The 24013-nt window shown below is 38.4% G+C and overlaps 2 protein-coding genes across 2 annotated transcripts; both read left to right on the top strand.

Annotated features, from left to right (window-relative positions):
* Window positions 1-433: 433 nt before the first annotated feature.
* LOC128293777 (uncharacterized) lies at window positions 434-2153 on the top strand. The gene is made up of 4 exons (XM_053029290.1): window positions 434-754; window positions 900-1366; window positions 1441-1738; window positions 1986-2153. Exons 1-4 carry the CDS (start codon window positions 434-436, stop codon window positions 2151-2153), a joined length of 1254 nt encoding a protein of 417 aa, XP_052885250.1.
* A 1167-nt stretch (window positions 2154-3320) lies between these two features.
* On the top strand, window positions 3321-4547 carry LOC108484960 (uncharacterized). The gene has a single exon (XM_017788834.1). It carries the CDS (start codon window positions 3321-3323, stop codon window positions 4545-4547), a length of 1227 nt encoding a protein of 408 aa, XP_017644323.1.
* Window positions 4548-24013: the final 19466 nt, after the last annotated feature.

The following is a 24013-nucleotide window of genomic DNA, read 5'->3' on the forward strand; positions in this document are numbered from 1 at the left end:
TTAAGTGGGAGTGAGAAACTACGCCTTCGTGAGGTTTTCACCTCCGCATGGGCTAGGGGATTGCTTTCGGAATACATCCGCACCTATGTCTTCGTAAGGTTTTCACCTCCACATGGCCATAGGGAAATGTATTCCCCTGAACTGAACTTGGTCCGTATGAGCCTATAATGGGTGAGGATCAAGGAATCTGTGGGTTCAGGTACCTTTACTCTAGAACCAACCCACATATAGTACGCCTTAGGAACCTGCCTTAGGTAGAACTACACCGAGATCTAACGGTTGCCGAAGTAGGTGCTTGATTGCTTTGATTTTTATATACATGATTCTGACCTGTTTTTTATTTTTATTTTTTCTTTAACAGTGATTGCATATCATTTTCACCATAAAAGAAGGTGTCGATTTACGGTTCAGTTACTAAATAGAAAGTTTTGCCATGGAGAGCGAATTCTCTGATAAAGTGGAATATAATGCATTTACCCAGAAATGGTCAGAGAATACACAATTAGAGAAGGGTGATAGTTTGGCGGAGGGGTATACATCGGAGTTATGGGACTTTACCCGTATTAGTGTGGCACAAAATGATCTTAGGGAGCTGAAAGAGATATGGAGTCATTGGGATGGTGAGATGAAGCAGTTATTCTATCATAATTATGGTGATATGTCTTATCTTCTTGATATTAAGGTAGATAAGCATTTGTTCCGAGCCATGGCTCAATTCTGGAATTCTACTTACAGCTGTTTTACTTTCGGAAAGGTGGATTTAACACCTACTATAGAAGAATATACGGCTTTGCTGCAATGTCCGAAATTTCAAACCGCGACAAGATTTATTCTAGAATCGTAAATATCCCAACTTTCGTCAAGATATTAATGAATATTACCGGGATGAGTGAGCATAGGTTGTGGCTCAAGTCCAGCAGAAGGGTGATGGGAAGTGTATCCCTTGGGTAAGTTTGAGAGAGCTAATTCTGATACATCCTGATATGAAGAGAAGAGTCGACGTCTTTGCTTTGAGTGTTTATGGGTTGGTGGTTTTCCCTAAGGCTTTAAGGCATATAGATGAAGCAGTTACCAATTTATTTGACCAACTTGGTAAAGGGATCACACCTGTTCCTGCAATATTAGCTGAGACTTTCAGATCTTTGAATGCATGCCGAAGAGCAAGCGAAGGCAGATTTATTGGATGTGCACAGCTTTTATTAGTTTGGTTCAATAGCCATTTCTGGAAGATGGAGAAGGTCTCTTATCAACACTTCCTCCAAAATTTCTTTCCTTTAAAGGAAATTGCGGCTATGTCGAGGAGGGATGATATATCAGAGGAGAGATGGATGACGATATTGCAAAATCTTCAAGAGGATGACATCGAGTAGAGAGCCCCTTGGATGGTTCCCGGTAAGATTCTTTTTAGGTGTGGAGATAATGATTGGGTTTATTTGTTAGGGATTTGGGGGGCATTGGTTATACCCCTCTCCTCGTATTGAGGCAATACAGGTCGAGGCAATTCATACCTGCAACACAGGGGCTGGCTCAGAGCGAGTTTTTTTATAAAGGGGATAATTACAAGAAAAAGGTTAGAGAGATTTGTAACGCCTGGAACCGAACCTACCAGATGGAAGGAGTTGCTGTAAACCCGATGGTGACCCTTGAGTATAACGAGTGGCGGAGAAGAAGGGTTAATGATAACATTCTGAGGCCAAACCTAGAAGATGCTCGACCGTTAGAGGAATATCTACGAATGGTTCCCTTGAGTTTGAAATTATAAGGCAAGACTTCGAAAAGAAAAGTTCGGAGTTAGAAAAAAAATAGAACGGTTGGAGGAGGAAAAGGTATACTTGAAGTTAGATGTTGATGTCCAGAAGTCGAAGGCCGAGAATTTAAGAAAAGGAAAGAGAAAAGTTGAAGAGGATCTTACTAGCTTGAAGGAATATTACAAGAAGTATCGAGCTTCAGTAAAAAACGCTGGTTTAGGTAAGACATCTGAATAGTGGAGGCAAGAAATTCAAGAAGAAAAGGCTAAAACTGATCAGTGGAAGAAGAAGTTCCATGATACTAAGGCACGAGAGGCTGGGTTAGAGAAGAGCTTGGATGATAGTCAAAGTGAAAAGGAGGTGTTAAGGGCCCGGGTAGCTGAGTTAGAGAAAGCACTACACTAGCATCGGAGTCGTAACTCGGTGATTGAATTAAAGGCCAGTTTAAGCAAGATCGAGGATCTAAAAAGAAAAGTAGAAGAGCTTGAGTCTACACTTCAGAATTGTGAGCTCCGAATTGAATGACTGGAAGCAAATAATGGTCAATTAAGCGAGCAGCTTCATCGATCTCAGGATCAGGTTTGGGATAGAGATTACCTCATGGGCGAAGCTATAATCCAAATACGAGAAGTGGCTGATTACTTATAGACTCTGGCAGTTCAAGCAGATGTGCTGAGTGCCAAATATGAGTTAGTGTCAGAACGAGGGCAGGAGTTAGCCTCCCTTCTTAGGAAAGTGAAGACTTTGAGCATTAGGGCTAAGCCATATATGTAATCCGTTTTATGTAAGGGATTTTGTTTTTTGAAGTAAAGTTTTCTAAATGGAATTGAATCAGAATTGACGTCTTCTTTTTGCATTCATCTCATGCATTTGCATTTACACCATATCATATGCATTAGCTTTCATAAAAAGATCTCTAATTGATTAAAATTTATTTTAGTTAATCTGGAAACTCGCGAAAGCTCACCGATTAAGCACCACTATAATACGCGAAGGAAAACGAGAGCCATGGACCAAAGATTAGAGAAATTGGAACAGATACAGAAGGAAATGCGAGAGCAACTACATTTACAGATGCAGGAGCAGTTAGCTAAAATACAACAAGACATGAGGGATCAGATGTTAGAATCCCAGGAAAACATGATAAACCAATTTGCACAAATGTTGGCTGGAGCTTCGAATAAAGGAAAAAGTCCTATGATTGGAATCGGAAACAATGATGAGGACCCTTCTGTTCCCCCAAGCTTTACCTCGGCGTGCATTCAAACGCCACAACCTAGGATATCTGTTAACATTAAACCTCCGTGTCAAACTGGTACTTCAGCCCTGATGAATTTCCCGATAGGCTCAAGCTCTAACCCCGAGGATAATTTGGCAAATCCTAGGGTCCCCGATTTCGATGAGGCAGTAAAAGTGGAAAAGGCGAGAATGGAGATCCCAAAGTAGCTAGAGGACCATTGCAAATGGCTTGAGGAGAAGTTCAAAGCATTGGAGAATGCTGATTATCACTGTGGGATTGATGCTAAGGATCTGAGCCTGGTCCCAAACTTAGTACTTCCTCCAAAGTTCAAGATGCCGAAGTTTGAGAAATACAACGGAACCAGTTGTCCTGAGGCTCACATTACAATGTTCTGTCGAAGGATGACAGGATATATCCATAATGATCAGTTATTAGTCCACTGCTTCCAAGATAGCCTGACTGGGGCAACAGCCAAATGGTATAACCAATTGAATCGGGGCCAAATTAGTTCATGGAAAGACTTGGCACAAGCTTTTATGAAGCAATATGGTCACGTGACGGATATAGCACCTGATAGAATCACTTTACAAAGTATGGAAAAGAAGCCGAACGAAAGTTTCAGGCAATATGCCCAGAGATGGAGAGAAGTCGCTACGCAGGTTCAACCGCCACTGCTTGAGAAGGAAACGACAATTTTGTTTATCAATACCCTGAAAGCACCTTTCATCAATCACTTGCTAGGAGGCGCAACCAAGAGTTTTTTGGATATAGTAATATCCAGTGAGATGATAGAAAATGCAATAAGGTGTGGAAAGATAGAAGCGGGGGAGAGCACCAAGAAGTCAGTCCCACGAAAGAGAGAAAATGAAGTAAACAATGTAAGTAGGAGTAATGCAACACCGATCACTGTGAATCAACCGATAATAGTAAACGCGAGTCAGCAAGCCTCATCAAAGCAAGAGTCTGATACAAAGTGGAATACGGAGAAACTCCAGTTTACGTCCATTCTAGTGTCGTATAAGGAGTTATATCAAACTTTATTTAATACACATGTTGTATCCCCGGTTTATCTGAAACCGATGCAACCTCCATATCCCAAGTGGTACAATGAAAATGTCCAATACGAATACCATACGGGAACCACAGGACATGCGATAGAAAATTGCACCGCATTTAAGAGGTTAGTGGAAAAGCTCCTTGAAATGGGCATCATAAAATTCGATGAGTCATCTAGCGGGGAAAATCCGTTACCCAATCATGCCGACAAGGAGGTAAATGCAGTAATTGAGAATACCGGGAAGAGAGTTAGAATGACTGTGGCTGAAGTAAGAACACCATTGAGAGAGGTTTGGAAGGAAATAATGAAGAGAGAGTTAATCACGCAGAGTTCGGGAAACAGATCCCAGAAAATAGGGAACTATTGTGAGTTCCATGATGAGGAGGATCATGAGATCCAAGAATGTGATGAATTTAGGGCCCTAATACAGGAACTAATGGACAACAAAGAGCTGGAATTCTTTGAATATGTAGAAGAGAGAGATGTATGCACCTCAGAATGAGGGTCGTTAGGAAAATACTATGTGATTAATCGGCCAAGAGTAATTATTTCATAGCCAAAGATTAATGAAGTTGGATTGAAAATGGCACCAAGAATAGTGATACAGAAACCCGTTGCTTTCCCTTATAAGGATAGCAAGAGGGTACCTTGGAGCTATAATTGTAATGTGACAATCCCGGGAGGGAAAAACCAGGTCAACACGCAAAGGGAAGCCCAGAATGTAGGTTTCCATACTAAAGCCGATTTAGTAAAAGGGAAATCTTTATTGAAGCAAGGGGAGAAGCTACCTGTTAAGGAGCCAATAGTTGAGAATGAGGCAAAGGAATTTTTGAAATTCCTAAAACACAGTGAATATAGTGTCGTAGAGCAGCTACACAAACAGCCAGCTCGCATCTCGGTACTGACCTTGCTTTTAAGCTCAGAGATACACTATAACGCATTAATGAAGGTGTTAAATGAGACCTATGTTGTGAATGACATCACAGTAAACAAGCTAGACCATCTTATCAATAACATAAGTGCAGACAATTTCATCTCATTCAGCGACGATGAAATACCATCGGGGGGTAAGGGATCTACTAAGGCCTTACACATCACTACCCGTTGTAAGGGGTATACTGTGCCGGAGGTTTGAATTGATAATGGGTCAGCGCTGAATGTTTTACCCTTATCTACATTGAATAGGATACCAATAGACAACTCTCACATGAAGACGTGTCAGAACATGGTGAGAGCATTTGACGGGACTGAAAGAAAGGTGATGGGAAGGATCGAAGTACCTTTTTTAATTGGTCCGAATACATATGAGGTAGATTTCCTAGTAATGGACATTAAACACTCCTATAATTGCCTGTTAGGGAGGCCTTGGATTCATGCAGCAGGGGCAGTACCGTCATCATTGCATCAAAGTTTGAAATTGATAATAGAGGGTCGATTGATAACAATAAACGCTGAAGAGGATATTATTGCATCTGTTACCAGTGATGCACCATACATTGAGAAGGATGATGAGGCGTTGGAGTGTTCTTTTCGTTCGTTGGAGTTTGTGAATGCCACTTTTATTATGGAGGGAAGTAAGATCTTGATACCTAAAGTGTCCAGTGCTACGAAAATGGGTTTACAATTGATGGTTGGAAGTAGAGCATTGCCTGGAAGAGGACTCGGAAAGTATCTACATGGACGGGTCGAGGTACCAGTCTTGACTGATAAGCGGGATTACTTTGGCTTGGGATATAAGCCGGGTGCAAAACAAAAAAGGAAGGAAGCAGAGAAGAGACAAGAGAGACGAAGAGCACGTTTAAGTGGGGCAGAAATCAAATGGGAGTCGATGAGCTTTCCCCAGATATCCGAAACTTTTGTGTCAGCAGGAATGATTTATCTGGAGAGCAGGATGACAAGGGAAGAATATTTTAAAGACATGTTCGATAGCCTGAGCATTAATGCTATATTTGGAGAAGAAGTGGAAGAAGGAAATTTGTTGGGTATTTGCCCTTACGTGCCTGGAAGTGTACTAAACAATTGGACTGCAGAAGAGATTCCTGTAATTTTTAGAGCAAATTCAAAGTAATGTTCAGAACATACTTATTGTTTTGGCCTAGAGCAATAAGAATCTTTTGTGAAATAGGCTCATGTTTAAACATTGTTATTTCAATAGAGAAATGCATTTTCATCACTCTTTGAGCAAATATCTAGTTCTATTTTTCATTCATTGTCGTGTTATAAATAAACTATTCTTAGATTCATTTTTGGACATTCTTTCATATTTGCAACAGGTCCCCAGATATCAATGACACGAGTAGTACTGATATGGACCTTGAATCTCTTTTAGAGCAAGGGTTGTGCTTAGAGGGATCTCAGGATTTTGAAGATGACGAGGATTATAGTTTATCTCCAGACTTGTTGAGGATGGTAGAGCGGGAAGAGAAATAGATTCTGCCTTACCAGGAGACAATTGGGAGCGTGACCTTGGAAGAAGGAAAGGAGGTGAAAATTGGCACTTGCATCAATGAGAAAACAAGACAGGACCTTATCGAATTATTGCGAAAGTTCAAAGATGTCTTCGCATGGACGTATCAAGATATGCCAGGTTTAAACCCCGATATTACGGTACACCGTGTCCCTACAAAGGAGGAGTGTAAGCCCGTACAGTAGAAGCTTTGAAAGATGAGACCCGATATGGCAGTGAAAATAAAGGAAGAGGTCAAGAAGCAATTGGATGTTGGCTTCTTACGAGCCGTTAATTACCCAGAATGGGTAGCTAATGTTATCCCCGACCCTAAAAAAGATGGAAAAGTGCGGATGTGTGTGGATTATAGAGATCTAAACAAAGCTAGTCCAAAGGATAACTTCCTCTTGCCTCACATTGATACCCTAGTAGATAATACGACAGGCTACTCACTATTCTCTTTTATGGATAGATTCTCGGGGCATAATCAGATTAAGATGCATCCTGAAGACATGGAAAAGACTACGTTCATAACCCTGTGAGGAACGTTTTGTTACAAGGTGATGCCATTCGGTTTGAAGAACGCAGGAGTAACATATCAAAGGGCTATGGTAACCCTCTTTCATGACATGATGTATAAAGAGATTGAGGTTTACGTTGACGACATGATCGCAAAGTCTCAAACAGAAAATGAGCACTTACAAGTCTTAAAGAGGTTATTTTTGAGGTTGAGGAAATTTCAACTTAAACTCAATCCGACGAAATGTACTTTTGGAGCCAGGTTAGGAAAATTACTGGGTTTCGTTGTCAGTGAAAAGGGAATTATAGTTGACCCGGACAAAGTCAGAGCTATACAAGAACTGCCTCCACCCCGTACTCAAAAAGAAGTTGGTTTCCTACGAAGATTAAACTACATTACCCGGTTCATTTCATAACTAACAGAGAAATGTGACCCCATATTTCGTCTCCTTAAGAAACACAATCCAGGTATATGGGATGATGAGTGCCAAAAAGCTTTCGACAAAGTTAAACATTATTTGTCCAACCCTCCAGTGCTGACGCCGCCTAGTCCTAATAGGCCACTGATATTGTATTTAACAGTATTTGACAGTTCAATGGGATGTGTGCTTGGCCAACATGATGAGACCGGAAGGAAGGAAAAGGCGATATATTACCTTAGTAAAAAATTCACTGAGTGTGAAATGAGATACTCGTCAATTGAAAATTTATGTTGCGCTTTAGTTTGGACCACTCAGAGATTAAGACAGTACATGTTGTACCATACGACGTGGTTAATTTCGAAGCTAGATCCTTTAAGGTACATGATGGAATCAACTGTGTTGAGTGGAAGGATGGCCCAATGGCAAATTCTGCTTTTTGAGTTTAACATAGTCTACGTGAACCAGAAGGCCATTAAAGGAAGTGCCATAGTAGATTTTATGGCCAGTAGAGCCCTAAAAGTTTATGAGCCTCTAAACTTTGATTTTTCCAATGAAGATTTAATGCATGTGGAAACTACCGAGGAAGACACATCCGAAAATTCTTCTTGGAAACTGAATTTTGATGGAAAATCAAATGCAGTTGGCAATGGAATTGGGGCAGTTCTGATATCCCCAAATGGAGATCATTATCCATTTACTTGCAGGTTGGATTTTGACTGCACAAATAATATGGCAGAGTATAGGCATGTATCATGGGAATTCGTGCGGCCATAGATCGTAAAATCAAAGTGCTAGAGGTATATGGAGACTCTGCATTGGTGATCTATCAGCTCAAAGGGGAATGGGAGACGAGAGTCCCAAATTGATCAGTTATCAAAAGTTAGTTTTGGAATTAATTGAGCAGTTTGATGACGTCACTTTCTTTTATCTCCCACGTGATGAGAATCAGATGGCTGATGCCCTGGCTACATTAGCTTCTATGATCAGAATAAATAAACAAGATGATATGAAGCCAATTCAGATGAGTATTTGTGATGCTCCAGCTCATTGCTGCAATATAGACGAAGAAGAGGAGAGAGATAACCATCCTTGGTATCATGACATTCTGCGATATGTGATGAATCGTGAATACCCCGATCAGGCCACTGAAAATGACAAGAGAATGTTAAGAATGCTCGCTAATGATTATATCTTAGATGGAGAGATCCTGTATAAAAAGAGGAAGGATCAGATATTGTTAATGTGCGTTGACGCTGTGGAAGCAAAGAAAATCCTAGAAGAAGTCCATGAAGGTGTTTGTGGAACACACGCCAATGGGTTTACAATAGCTAGGCAGATCATGAGATTTGGGTACTATTGGTCTACGATGGAGGGAGATTGCATCAGTTATGCCAAGAAGTGCCATAAGTGCCAAATTTATGGGGATAAAATCCATGTGCCTCCTTCCTCGCTTCATGTTATGACTTCCCCATGGCCTTTTTCAATGTGGGGCATGGATGTCATTGGGCCAATCTCGCCAAAAGCCTCTAACGGTCATCGGTTCATTTTTGTGGTCATTGATTATTTCACCAAATGGGTAGAGGCTGCTTCATACGCCAATGTCACGAAGTCAACAATTAGCAGGTTCTTAAAGAAGGAGATTATATGTCGATATGGCATGCCAGAAAGGATCATATCAGACAACGCGTTGAATTTGAATAATAGCATGATAGCAGGGGTCTGCAGTCAGTTCAGAATTAAGTATCATAACTCATCGCCATATCGCCCGAAGATGAATGGTGCAGTTGAGGCGAATAATAAAAATATAAAGAAGATTGTGGGGAAAATGGTTGAGACTTATCGGGATTGGCATGAAAAATTACCATTTGCTCTTTTTGCTTATTGTACATCTATCAGAACTTCTATCGGGGCAATGCCTTTTTCATTGGTTTATGGAATAGAGGCAATTTTGCCTATTGAGGTTGAAATCCCCTCCCTCCGAGTGTTGTCGGAATTAAAATTGGATGAAGCAAATGGGTCCAATCCAGATATGATCAGTTGAATTTGATCGAGGAAAAGAGACTAAAAGCCATACATCATGGACAAGTGTATCAGAAGCGAATGATGCGAGCTTACAATAAGAAGGTTTGCCCTAGAGTGTTCCTGTAACGCCCCGTACCCGAGACCGTTGCCGGAATCGAACACGAGGTGTTAACGGACTTAATTCATTTACTTACACAGTTCATTTTAAAATTTCCAGACAAGCTGGCTAACTGCATCACAGTTACTTTAAAAATCATATCTCGAGTTCCAAAACTCGAAAACCGATTCCGTAAATATTTCCTAAAACTAGACTCATATTTCCATCTACAAATTTTTTTTCTAGAATTTTTGGTCGAGCCAATTAGTACAGTTTATTAGTTAAAGCCTCCCCTGTTTCAGGGTTCGACAACTTTGACCTTCATGCATTACGACTTGGATATCACCCTGTAAAGAGCTTCAATACTTATGACGTTTGTTTCTAATGAAACTAGACTCAAAAAGGAATCTATACATATAAAGAATGACTTCTAATTGTCTCTGGTTAATTTATGGAAAATTTTCAAAATCAGAACAGGGGATTCAGAAAACGCTCTGGCCCTGTTTCACGAAAACTTAAACATCTCATAAAATACGGCTCATATGGTCGTTTCGTTTCTTTCATATGAAAATAGACTCATCAAGATTGGATTACATAATTTATTCACTATTTAATTCCATTCCTACTATTTTTAGTGATTTTTCCAACTTACGTCACTGCTGCTGTCAGCATCTATTTTAAGGTAAATTTTACCTATTTCATAATTTTCCATGAATCAAATAGTAAATTGACATACATTATTATCAAGGGTAATCCCGATTAGCCATGACGTACGTAGCACCAATAGAACCATGATTGGCCATTCCAATGGCTAGTCATTACCAAACATTTCCACACCACTTAATAACCATATCACAAGACCATAATGTTATACTTCGAAATATACGAGCCATTTTCGCATGGCTATACGAATACACATTACCCAAGGGTACTTAATTAACAACAAGGGTCAACCCTATACATGCCATTTTCAAATTGAACTAAAAGAGTACCAAAAAGTGGCTTAGATAGTGTGGATGACTTCGACTTTGACACTCCTGAGTCCGATAGCTGACGAACAAAATCTATAAAACAGAGAATCAAAGTAACAGAGTAAGCATTTTAATGCTTAGTAAGTTCAAGTAATGAAATTATTTACGACTAAAGTATAGCGTTCATATGACTAAATGAATAGTTGCATATACGCATATTCCCAAAATCATACTTACTTCACACTTCAAACAGTATATTCATACACAGGGGATCAAACCTAACTAAAGGCCGGAAATTATTAATCAATAGAACGAATACTATCTAAAAAGGAATTAACTTTTCCGATGCATATACGGAACATACCTTATCGTTTGGATTTTATGAGCGTATTAATTGAAATTATTACAGCAAGATCGCTCATTTCCAAACCCAAGTACCTTCGGGATTTAGCCGGATATAGCAACTCGCACAAATGCCTTCGGGACGTAGCCCGGATATAGTCAATAGCACAAATGCCTTTGGGACTTAGCCCGGATATAGTCACTAGCACAAATGCCTTCGGGACTTAGCCCGGATATCATTCGAATAATCATGCACATATATCAATAAATCATGACACATCCATATTTCATTTTCATTACTAAAGCTCAAACACAAGACACTTATCAAACCTTACCAATTTCGGCTCAATAGCCACATACAAAGAGCATGATTTTGATTGGCTTTATAACATGATCTCTATACACATTCGGCTACCCGTCATAAGTATAAATTAATCATCTCAATATATAATTCAAGTAGAATCAATATGTCACCGTTTATTTGTTATGCTTATATGTCATGACTTAAATCAAATCATAAACTAAGTTCCATTACTCAAAGACTTACCTTATATCCTTCTAAACAAATCTCAGTTTAGCTATTCCGTGACTTTAGCTTTTCCTCTATCCGATGTTGCCCCTTTATGCTCTTGAGCTATGTTAAACAAGTTTAGTCATATTAAACCTTATCCAATTTATTTAAACATTCAATAACAACTCCTTGATTATTAAACACACATTCGGCAAGAACATTGCTAACTCATACTACATCAATTCTAATTCATTAGCCGAATACTCATATATCTATAATAAGCACATATGACATCTTCTTCAAGACACATTCGGCTATGGCATAATTTCCTTATAAAACCCTTAATCAATCCACCATCACATGTATCATTACAAAGCTTCACACTTAGTATGCTAATGACATTAAAACAATCCACCTTAACCGAAACTTAACTCATACAAAACCTATATTCCAACCATAAAATAGGTAGAATTTTAACTAATCATCCAAATACATTCGTACTTAAACATCATTCCGACCTACACTCATATTACATCTATAAAACTACAAGCCGAATATACCTATACTTACATCATTTAAACATCAACCCTCAATTTCTTTGACAAAGCACACTTCCGAAAATGATAAGGCAATATAACAACCTTTAATCTAACTTATAATTCATACATATCACATTCCAAGCATTGACTCTATTCTATCATTTAATATACAAACCTTACTCAATAACTTCATAGTTCAAATTCGGCAATTACACCAATTCACTAGATGTTTTATTATTATTATTGTTCATTTATTCAAACTACATACAATTAACAACCACTTGCGACTTAGTCATTAAACATGAAAACAACCATTTATCTCTTCCATTTTCTACCATGGCCGAAGGCTCAAGACACCACACCATTCCAATTTGGTCATGGGTTAAGCAAAGAACTTAATGACAAACTCAAAAATGTTAAAAAATCCATGAATCATCATTGAACTTACCTTAATCTAGAGAACCACCATAGCCGAATTTCTCCAAGCTCTTTCTCTTCTAGTTACGGCAATGAGGAGCAAAGATGGAGAAACTTTGGTTTCTCCTCCCACTAATTCAACATTCTTTTATTATCCATATTTTATTTTTAACACTAAAATATTAATCAACAAATAATTATTATATGTTTTAGTCCATAACATGGCCGGCCACCATCTAGGATTTGGTTAATTTGACATGCAAACCCATCATTTTTATAACATGCATTAATAGATCCTTATAGATTAACCTAGCACATTTCAAAAGTGTCACACATAAGTCCTATTAACTAAATTCACATGCAATCGACTAAATTGAAGCTTAAAACTTTCACACATTCATATTCACATTTTTTAGACAATAAATATCCTATTCAAATACTTCGGTGACTCGGTTTAGTGGTCCCAAAACCACTTTTCGACTGGGGTCAATTTAGGGCTGTTACAACTCTCCCCCACTTAAGAAATTTTCATCCCCGAAAATCTTACCGGTAAATAGATTTGGGTATCGTTCTTTCATAGAATTCTCGGGTTCCCAAGTAGCTTCTTCCATCCCGTGCTTGTGCCATAACACTTTTACTAAAGGAACCTTTTTATTTCGTAATTCTTTCACTTCACAAGCTAGGATACGAATTGGTTCTTCTTCATAACTCATATCGGATTGAATTTCAACCTCGGAGGGATTAATTATGTGCGAAGGATCAGACCTGTAACGTCGAAGCATCGAAACATGAAAAACGTTGTGAATCCTTTCGAGATCAGAGGGTAAAATCAATCTATATTCCACTGGGCCAACTCGTTCGGATATTTCATACGGCCCTATGAACCTCGGACTCAGTTTGCCCTTACGGCCAAATTTGAGTATCTTTTTCCAAGGTGAAACTTTAAGAAACACTTTGTCTCCCACCTGATACTCAATATCTCTTCGTTTTAAATCCGCGTACGACTTCTGACGATCTGATGCTGCCTTCAGACTTTCACGAATTATCTTTACCTTCTGCTCAGCATCTTTAATCAAATCAACTCCGAAAATTTTACTTTCACCGAGCTCGGTCCAAAACAATGGTGTACGAAATTTATGACCGTACAAAGCCTCGTAAGGTGCCATCTTAAGACTTGATTGAAAACTATTGTTGTAAGCGAATTCAATCAAAGGTAAATATCGTTCCCATGAACCACCAAACTCAAGAATGCAACACCTCAACATATCTTCGAGTATCTGAATTATCCGTTCAGATTGGCCATCAGTCTGAGGATGAAAAGCGGTGCTAAAGTGCAACTTGGTACCCAAAGCTTCTTGCAGTTTCTTCCAAAATCGTGATGTGAATCTCGGATCTCTAACTGACACAATGGAAATAGGTACTCCATGTAACCTTACAATCTGAGATACATACATTTCAGCTAGATTGTCAAGGGAATAATCTGTACGTACAGGAATAAAATGAGCTGACTTTGTCAGTCTATCAACAACAACCCAAATCGCGTCTTTCTTACTTGCCGACAATGGCAACCAAGATACAAAATCCATCGTGACTCGATCCCATTTCCATTCAGGTATCATGATCGGCTGAAGTAAACCTGTAGGCACTTGATGTTCCGCTTTCACTTGTTGTGTGACAGCCCAAAATTGACCCTAGACGGGATGTGATTTCGGGACCACAAAACCGAGGCATAAAAATAATTTAAAATTTATTGTGATGCCTATGATATGTGTTAAATTGTGTGTGACATTTTTGATGATTTGATTTAGTGTTATAAAGGTGAATTTCACTAGAAAGGACTTGTGTGAGAAAACTTAGAAATGAGATAGGCAAATGTTGAAGTGGCCTATTGATGCATACTAGGAAATGTTGTCCTTGCATGTCAAATTTCCCAAATTTGACTATAGTGGCCGACCAAGGTGGGTATGATGGGCAAGGAAAACATGTTTCCAACATGTTTGGTTAGTGAGTTATGTATGAAGGAATATAATAAAATTAGCATAAAAAAATGAACAAAAAAAAAAAGAAAGATGAGCATGGATGCCCCCTTGTTGCCGTGAGTAGAGGAAAAAGAAAGGAGAAATTTTTTTGTTCATCCATTTTTCACTTCTTGGCCGAAAATACTAAGGAAAAAGGGGGAGGATTTTTGCTTCATGCTTGGTTTAGAAGAGAACTAGAAGGAGATGTGGCTATACTTGCATCAATATTAAGGTATGTTTGAGGTGGTGTCATGAGATTCATGCTTGTTTTGGTTGCTTACTTGATGTGCATGTTAGCCATGGTTCAAATCCTTGTTATGCCATGAAAATGGTATTTAGCCAAGGTTGATTTTGTGTTAATGCCATTGCATGTTAAATATGAAGCTTGTTAATGGCATATGTGATGGGGGATTGATGGCTCTTGGACTTTCTTTTTAGTATTTTTTGGAAGTAAGACATTAAGTTCTTTGCTTAATCATGACCAAAATGATGGTGTTGTGATGTATTCGGTCATGGTATATCCACAAGTATGATTCATGCATGTTGCATGGTAGGTAAGATTTGAGCTTTGGATATGTGTTTATATTTGGATATAAACAACTTAAGATTCGGCCCTTGCACCTACATGTATATGTGTTTGCACATGATGAATTGGTATGACATATATACTATTTGAAGGTGTATATTTGCTTGTGATGATGTTTTCGGTTATGTAGTAAATGAGAGATGTGCATTGAGCTACAAAATGTAATGCGTTAGTTAGTAAATGCATGCTATTTTTTTTGTGTGTGGTATTAAGTGTAAAATTGGCCTCAACATAGACATGCATAATCGGCCAAATGAAGTAGATTGGTGTGCATGTTTTCGGTTAGAGGCAACCATATTGAAGCCTTATCTTGGCTTAGATAATTGACTAATTGGGTAATAAGTGAGGATGGTTGCCGAATATACAAACATACATATGCATGTGTAATTGAATTATGAATGGTTAGCAAGATGGTTAAACTAGTTAATTTATTGATTAAGCTCAAGGAGTTAAAGAAGGAGAATCAAGCAAGGGAAAGACGAAGGTCATCGAGTAGCCGCCTTGGACTGTTTTACCCAACACAAGGTAAGTCATTAAGCATATATTTGGTGTTGATGTAAATGACCATAATATATACACAATTGTGTTTAAATGAGTTGATGTGTAAATGGAAATGTATGTGTATGGAATGATGCCATTGTTGAATGTATAAAGGCAGCAAAATGCATAAGGTATTGGTCTCGGCACTAAGTGTGCGGGTATAAATGGACACGGTGACAAGATCGGCACTAAGTGTGCGGGTTTAAAATTGTACAGCACTAAGTGTGCGAGCTGAAAATTATATAGCACTAAGTGTGCGAGCTGAAAATATATAGCACTAAGTGTGCGAGCTGAAAATTATATAGCACTAAGTGTGTGAGCTGAAAATATATAGCACTAAGTGTGCGGATTCACTGCTCTTGTATTACAATTGGCACTGAGTGTGTGACATTATCGAGTTAATCCCGGACAGCGGATCGGGTAAGTACCTTGAGCTCATGACGAATAGGCAATACGTTCATGCTCGGGGTTGAGTTTGGTAAGCTTGAAATCTATGTGATGATTGCAATTGTATGATTGTGGTGCGAATGAATTGGTGTGTAAAAATGCCTCAAATATCCTATTGTATAGAATATGAAATGTGGATGTATGACTTGGTATGAGATTGAACCGAAAGGTCCGAGGAATTATGGTATAGTTTCGATATGGATGAAGTACCTAGCCTCGTTTATTGTTTGATGTTGCGAAAACTTTATTAATGGATGGTTGATGAATGCTTATGACTTACTGAGTTATAAACTCACTCGGTGTTTTCTTGTCACCCATTTTAGGTCTCTGCTCGGAACCATCGTTGAAGTCATCACACCGGCTGGAAACCTTTTGGTATTGTCTTCGTAGTTGAACTAGGAGAACAATTGGCATGTATAGGCTATTATGTTTTGTTGAACTGTGGGTTGTAAACTTTAAGCCATGTGAAAATGGCCTATGTGGTCGTCGAGTGAAATGCTAGAACCTATAGCCACGAGTCTTAGAAACTTTAATTTTGATAAGGTTACCATAATTTGTGTCATGTATGATGGATGATTAAGGCCAAGGAAAGATTCATGAAATTGGCATAGTCTACTGCAGTAACTGTTGCAGACAGCAGCAGTGAGGTGAGATTGAAAAATCACTAAAAATAGTAGAAGTAGAATTAAATAGTGAATAAATTATGAAATTGAACCTAGATGAATCTATTTTTATATGGATGAAACGAAACGACCATATGAGCAGTATACGGAGAGATATTAAAGTTCTCGTGAGACAGGGCCAGAACGGTTTCTGGGTCCCCTGTCGCGACTTTGAAAATTTACTATAAATTATCCAGAAAGAATTAGAAGTCATGCCTTATATTTTCAGATTCCATTTTGAGTCTAGTTTCATTAGAAACAAACGACACCAGTATTAAATCCCTGTACAGAGAGATATTCAAGTTGTAACGCGCGAAGGTCAGTGTAGTCGACCCCTGTAACATGGGTGACTTTAACTAATAAAATGTACCAATTGACCCGACCAAAAATTCTAGAAATAAGTCCAGGGATGGATATATGAGTCTAGTTTCAGGGAAAATTTACAGAACTGATTTTTGGGTTCTGGAACTCGAGATATGATTTTTAAGGTGACAGTGACGCAGTTAGCTAGCCTGCCTGGAACTGAAATTAATTATTGTCAAGAGAGAAAAAAAAGGAAGTAAGCCCGGTAACACCACGTGTTCAAATCCAGTGATGGTCACGGGTTTGGGGTGTTACATGTTGACATATTAAACACTTCGAAACAAAATCAAAAATTTCTCGTTTCATACCATGCCACCAAAACTGACGTCTCAGATCGTTGTACATTTTCGTACTCCCCGGGTGAATTGACATTCGGCTACAATGAGCTTCGTTCAGAATTGTTGAAATAAGTTCTGAATTTCTTGGAACACACAAACGACTTCTGAACCTCAAACAATCATCATCATCAATTTGAAACTCTGATTCCTTATTCGAAACACATTCAGCCCGTTTTGCAACCAATTCATCATCGACTTTCTGAGCTTCACGAATTTGATGAATCAACAATGGTTTGGCCTTTATTTCTGCTACTAACACATTATCGGATAGAACCGACAAATGTACATTCATCGCTCGTAAAGCAAACAGTGATTTACGACTTAAGGCATCCGCAACCACATTAGCCTTTCCCGGGTGATAGTCAATGACAAGCTCATAATATTTTAACAACCCGAGCCAACGTCTTTGTCGCAGATTCAAATCTCTTTGAGTCATCAAATATTTGAGACTTTTGTGATCCGAAAATACATGGCACTTCTCACCAAATAAGTAGTGTCTCCATATTTTCAAAGTGAATACGATGGCAGCTAATTCGAGATCATGGGTTGGATAATTTTTCTCATGTGGCTTCAATTGCCTCGACGCATACGCTACAACTCGACCTTCTTGCATCAAAACACAACCTAACCCAAGTAAGGATGCGTCACTGTAAATGACAAACTCTTTGCCTGATTCAGGCTGCACTAGCACTGGAGCTTCAGTCAAGTAAGTTTTTAGTTGATCAAAACTTTTCTGACATTTTTCTAACCATTCGAACTTAACATCGTTCTGAAGTAGCTTTGTCATTGGTGTGGCTATCATTGAGAAACCCTTTACAAACCATCTGTAGTAACTGGCAAGTCCCAAAAAGCTCCGAACCTCAGTAATATTTCTCGGGGGCTTCTAGTTAAGTATGGCTGAAATTTTGCTCGGATCAACTCAAAAACCCGATGCAGATACCACATGACTCAAGAAGCTAACCTCTCTTAACCAGAACTCACACTTACTGAACTTAGCATATAACTGCTTATCCCGTAAAATCTGCAACACTAATCCCAGGTGTTCAGCATGATCGGTTTCATTTCTTGAATAGACCAAAATATCATCGATAAACACAACTACAAACCGATCCAAAAACGATTTGAAGATCCAATTCATCAAATCCATAAATACCGCAGGGGCATTAGTGAGCCCAAACGGCATCACTAAGAACTCGTAGTGACCGTATCTTGTTCTGAAAGCAGTTTTGGGTATATCTGAATCCCGAATTCGCAATTGATAATAGCCCGACCTCAAACCTATCTTTGAAAACACTGAGGCTCCCTTTAGTTGATCAAACAAATCATCAATACACGGTAACGGATATTTATTCTTTCTTGTCACTTTATTCAGCTGACGATAGTCGATGCACAACCTCATGGTTCTGTCCTTCTTTTTCACAAACAATACTGGTGCACCCCAAGGTGAGAAACTTGGTCGAGCGAAACCTCTATCCGTCAACTCTTGCAACTGAGCTTTCAATTCCTTTAATTCCGTTGGTGCCATACGGTACGGAGCTATCGAAATCGGTGTAGTCCCAGGTACAAGTTCGATGCCAAACTCTACCTCCCGAACAGGTGGTAACCCTGGTAATTCTTTGGGAAAAACATCCGGATATTCACAAACCACTGGTACCGACTCAAGTTTCTTTCCTGATTCTTCATTATCAAGTACGTATGCAAGATACGCTTCACACCCCTTTCTCACATATTTTTGAGCTAACATCGAGGATATTATTGTTGGCAATCCATTCAAGACAGCAGACTCAACTCGGATTATCTCATTATTTGCACACTTCAAATCAATAGTCTTGCTTTTGCAATTCACAACCGCATCATGCACGGTCAACCAATCCAAACCGAGAATAATATCAAATTCATCAAACGGTAAAAGCATCAAGTCTGCTGGAAAACAGGAACCTCGAATTACTAGGGGACATTTCTTACACACCTTATCAACAAGCACATAATGACCCAAGGGATTCGACACTCTAATAACGAACTCAGTAGACTCAACAGGTAAAGTCTTACTGGATACTAAAGTCTCACATATATAAGAATGAGTAGAACTAGGGTCAATCAATGCAATCACATTAGTATCAAAGAGAGTGAAAGTACCGGTAATAACATCAGGCGAAGAAGCATCCTCGCGTGCACGTATAGCATAAGCTCTAGTAGGAGCACGAGCTTCAGATCTGGTGGTAACATCTCTAGATCCTCTCTGACCACCACTAGCATTCCCCGCATTTTTAGATGGTCTACCTCGAGCAGTAGTAGCACCTGGTTTCCCACTCGATTTACATTCTGCTCGACGGTCTCGGGCAATCTTTAATAAAGTGGTCACTGATCCGCACTTATAACAGAGCGGTCATGGAATCTACAACTCCCGAATGCCATTTACCACAATCGGCACTCTGTTCGTCTCAACGATCATTTCCAACACCGCAATGTAGTGACTCGTGTACTCACGGGGGTCGATCACGATCTCGTCTAGAAAAGCCCAAGTGTCTTTAGATCGGCCTAAATCATCTCTAAATTTCTTCGATGAATGTTGAAAGGGCTTCCCCGAAGATCTCTTACGAAACTCCTTTGCTCCTATATCAGCTTTTCTTTTCTCCTTACTGAGCTCTTCGACTTTGCAAGCTCGCTCGACAAGTACCACAAATTCTCTGATTTCTAAAATGCCAACACACAGTTTTATATCTTTGTTCAGTCCATCTTCGAAACGTTTGCACATTACGGCTTCGAGGAAATGCATTCTCGGCGTCTTGGCTAAGCCTTACAAACTTTCGTTCATAATCGATGAACCGACATGGAACCTTGTTTAAGTTCAAGAAATTCTTTCCGTTTTTGATCAATGAATCTCTGGCTGATATACTTTTTTCGAAACTCGGTTTGGAAAAACTCCCAAGTTACTTGCTCTCTAGGCACAACAGAAATCAACGTATTCCACCAATAATAGGCAGAATCTCGTAGCAAAGAGATAGTACACTTAAGGCATTCATCAGGTGTGCAAGATAGTTTATTAAGTACCCGAATAGTGTTGTCCAACCAAAATTCAGCTTGCTCGGCATCATCGCTGTCTGTAGCCTTAAATTCAGTAGCCTCGTGTTTTCGGATTCAGTCAACTGGGGGCTTATTTAACCTTATCTCGTCGATTCTGGGAGGTATCGCAGTCTTGGGGTTGTATTGGTCGGGAATGGGGGTTGTGGAACAGCCGTATTAGTTCGAATGTACTGATTGAACCACTCATTCATTACGCTATAAAAAGCCTGTCTAGCTTCATCATTCTGATAACTAGCAATAGGTTGAGAGTCCGCCGGCGCTGTCTCTTGCGCGGGAGCAGGCGCTACACTCTCAACATCACCAGCTACCGCTCGGTTGGGATCGAGATCCATTACTATAAGTAAACACATTTTTAACTGTCAGAAATTACCACACTATCAATAAACACATAATGGCATGTATAGCTAAACCCGAACGTATTATGGTAGTCCTAGAATTGACTAAACCGTAGCTCTGATACCAATAAAATTGTAACGCCCCGTACCTGAGACCGTTGCCGGAGTCGAACACGAGGTGTTAACGGACTTAATTCATTTACTTACACAGTTCATTTTAAAATTTCTAGACAAGCTGGCTAATTGCATCACAGTTACTTTAAAAATCATATCTCGAGTTCCAAAACTCGAAAACCAATTCCGTAAATTTTTCCTGAAACTAGACTCATATGTCCATCTAAAATTTTTTTCTAGAATTTTTGGTCGAGCCAATTAGTACAGTTTATTAGTTAAAGTCTCCCCTATTTCAGGGTTCGACTACTCTGACCTTCATGCATTACGACTTAGATATCTCCCTGTACAGAGCTTCAATACTTATGCCGTTTGTTTCTAATGAAACTAGACTCAAAAAGGAATCTATACATATAAATCATGACTTCTAATTGTCTTTGGTTAATTTATGGCAAATTTTCAAAATCAGAATAGGGGATTCAGAAAATGCTCTGGCCCTGTTTCACGAAAACTTAAACATCTCATAAAATACGGCTCATATGGTCATTTCGTTTCTTTCATATGAAAATAGACTCATCAAGATTCGATTACATAATTTATTCACTATTTAATTCCATTCCTACTATTTTTAGTGATTTTTCCAACTTACGTCACTGCTCTCACAAGATCTATTTTAAGGTAAATTTTACCTATTTCATAATTTTCAATGAATCAAATAGCAAATTGACATACATTATTATCAAGGGTAATCCCGATTAGCCATGACGTCACGTAGCACCAATAGGACCATGATTGGCCATTCCAATGGCTAGTCATTACCAAACATTTCCACACCACTTAATAACCATATCACAAGACCATAATGTTATACTTGAAATATACGAGCCATTTTAGCATGGCTATACGAATACACATTACCAAAGGGTACTTAATTAACAACAAGGGTCAGCCCTATACATGCCATTTTCAAATTGAACTAAAAGAGTACCAAAAGTGGCTTAGATAGTGTGGATGACTTCGACTTTGACACTCTGAGTTCGATAGGTGACGAACAAAATCTATAAAGCAGAGAATCAAAGTAATGAGTAAGCATTTTAATGCTTAGTAAGTTCAAGTAATGAAATTATTTACGACTAAAGTATAGTGTTCATATGACTAAATGAATAGTTGCATATCGCATATTCCCAAAATCATACTTACTTCACACTTCAAACAAAGATATTCATACAGGGGATCAAACCTAACTAAAGGCCGGAAATTGTTAATCAATAGAGCGAATACTATCTAAAAGGAATTAACTTTTCCGATGCATATCTGGAACATACCTTATCGTTTGGATTTTATGAGCGTATTAATTGAAATTATTACAGCAAGATCGCTCATTTCCAAACCCAAGTACCTTCGGATTTAGCGGATATAACAACTTCGCTTTAAATGCCTTGGGACGTGTCTGGATATAGTCAATAGCACAAATACCTTCGGGACTTAGCAGGATATAGTCACTAGCACAAATGCCTTGGGACTTAGCCGGATATAGTCACTAACACAAAAGCCTTCGGGACTTAGCCCGGATATCATTCGAATAATCATGCACATATATCAATAAATCATGACACATCCATTTTCAAACACAAGACACTTATCAAACCTTACCAATTTCGGCTCAATAGCCACATACAAAGAGCATGATTTTGATTGGCTTTATAACATGATCTCTATACACATTCGGCTACCCGTCATAAGTATAAATTAATCATCTCAATATATAATTCAAGTAGAATCAATATGTCACCGTTTATTTGTTATGCTTATATGTCATGACTTAAATCAAATCATAAACTAAGTTCCATTACTCAAAGACTTACCTTATATCCTTCTGAACAAATCTCGGTTTAGCTATTCCGTGACTTTAGCTTTTCCTCTATCCGATGTTGCCCCTTTATGCTCTTGAGCTATGTTAAACAAGTTTAGTCATATTAAACCTTATCCAATTTATTTAAACATTCAATAACAACTCCTTGATTATTAAACACACATTCGGCAAGAACATTGGTAACTCATACTACATCAATTCTAATTCATTAGCAAAATACTCATATATCTATAATAAGCACATATGACATCTTCTTCAAGACACGTTCGGCTATGGCATAATTTCCTTATAAAACCCTTAATCAATCCACCATCACATGTATCATTACAAAGCTTCACACTTAGTATGCTAATGACATTAAAACAATCCACCTTAACCGAAACTTAACTCATACAAAACCTATATTCCAACCATAAAATAGGTAGAATTTTAACTAATCATCCAAATACATTCGTACTTAAACATCATTCCGACCTACACTCATATTACATCTATAAAACTACAAGCCGAATATACCTATACTTACATCATTTAAACATCAACCCTCAATTTCTTTGACAAAACACACTTCTGAAAATGATAAGGCAATATAACAGCCTTTAATCCAACTTATAATTCATACATATCACATTCCAAGCATTGACTCTATTCTATCATTTAATATACAAACCTTACTCAATAACTTCATAGTTCAAATTCGGCAATTACACCAATTCACTAGATGTTTTATTATTATTATTGTTCATTTATTCAAACTACATACAATTAACAACCACTTGCGACTTAGTCATTAAACATGAAAACAACCATTTATCTCTTCCATTTTCTACCATGGCCAAAGGCTCAAGACACCACACCATTCCAATTTGGTCATGGGTTAAGCAAAGAACTTAATGACAAACTCAAAAATGTTAAAAAATCCATGAATCATCATTGAACTTACCTTAATCTAGAGAACCACCATAGCCGAATTTCTCCAAGCTCTTTCTTTTCTAGTTACGGAAATGAGGAGCAAAGATGGAGAAACTTTGGTTTCTCCTCCCACTAATTCAACATTCTTTTATTATCCATATTTTATTTTTAACACTAAAATATTAATCAACAAATAATTGTTATATGTTTTAGTCCATAACATGGCCGACCACCATCTAGGATTTGGTTAATTTGACATGCAAACCCATCATTTTTATAACATGCATTAATAGATCCTTATAGATTAACCTAGCACATTTCAAAAGTGTCACACATAAGTCCTATTAACTAAATTCACATGCAATCGACTAAATCGAAGCTTAAAACTTTCACACATTCATATTCACATTTTT

The sequence above is a fragment of the Gossypium arboreum genome, chromosome 6, assembly GCF_025698485.1.
Source record: "Gossypium arboreum isolate Shixiya-1 chromosome 6, ASM2569848v2, whole genome shotgun sequence".
NCBI lineage: Eukaryota > Viridiplantae > Streptophyta > Magnoliopsida > Malvales > Malvaceae > Gossypium > Gossypium arboreum.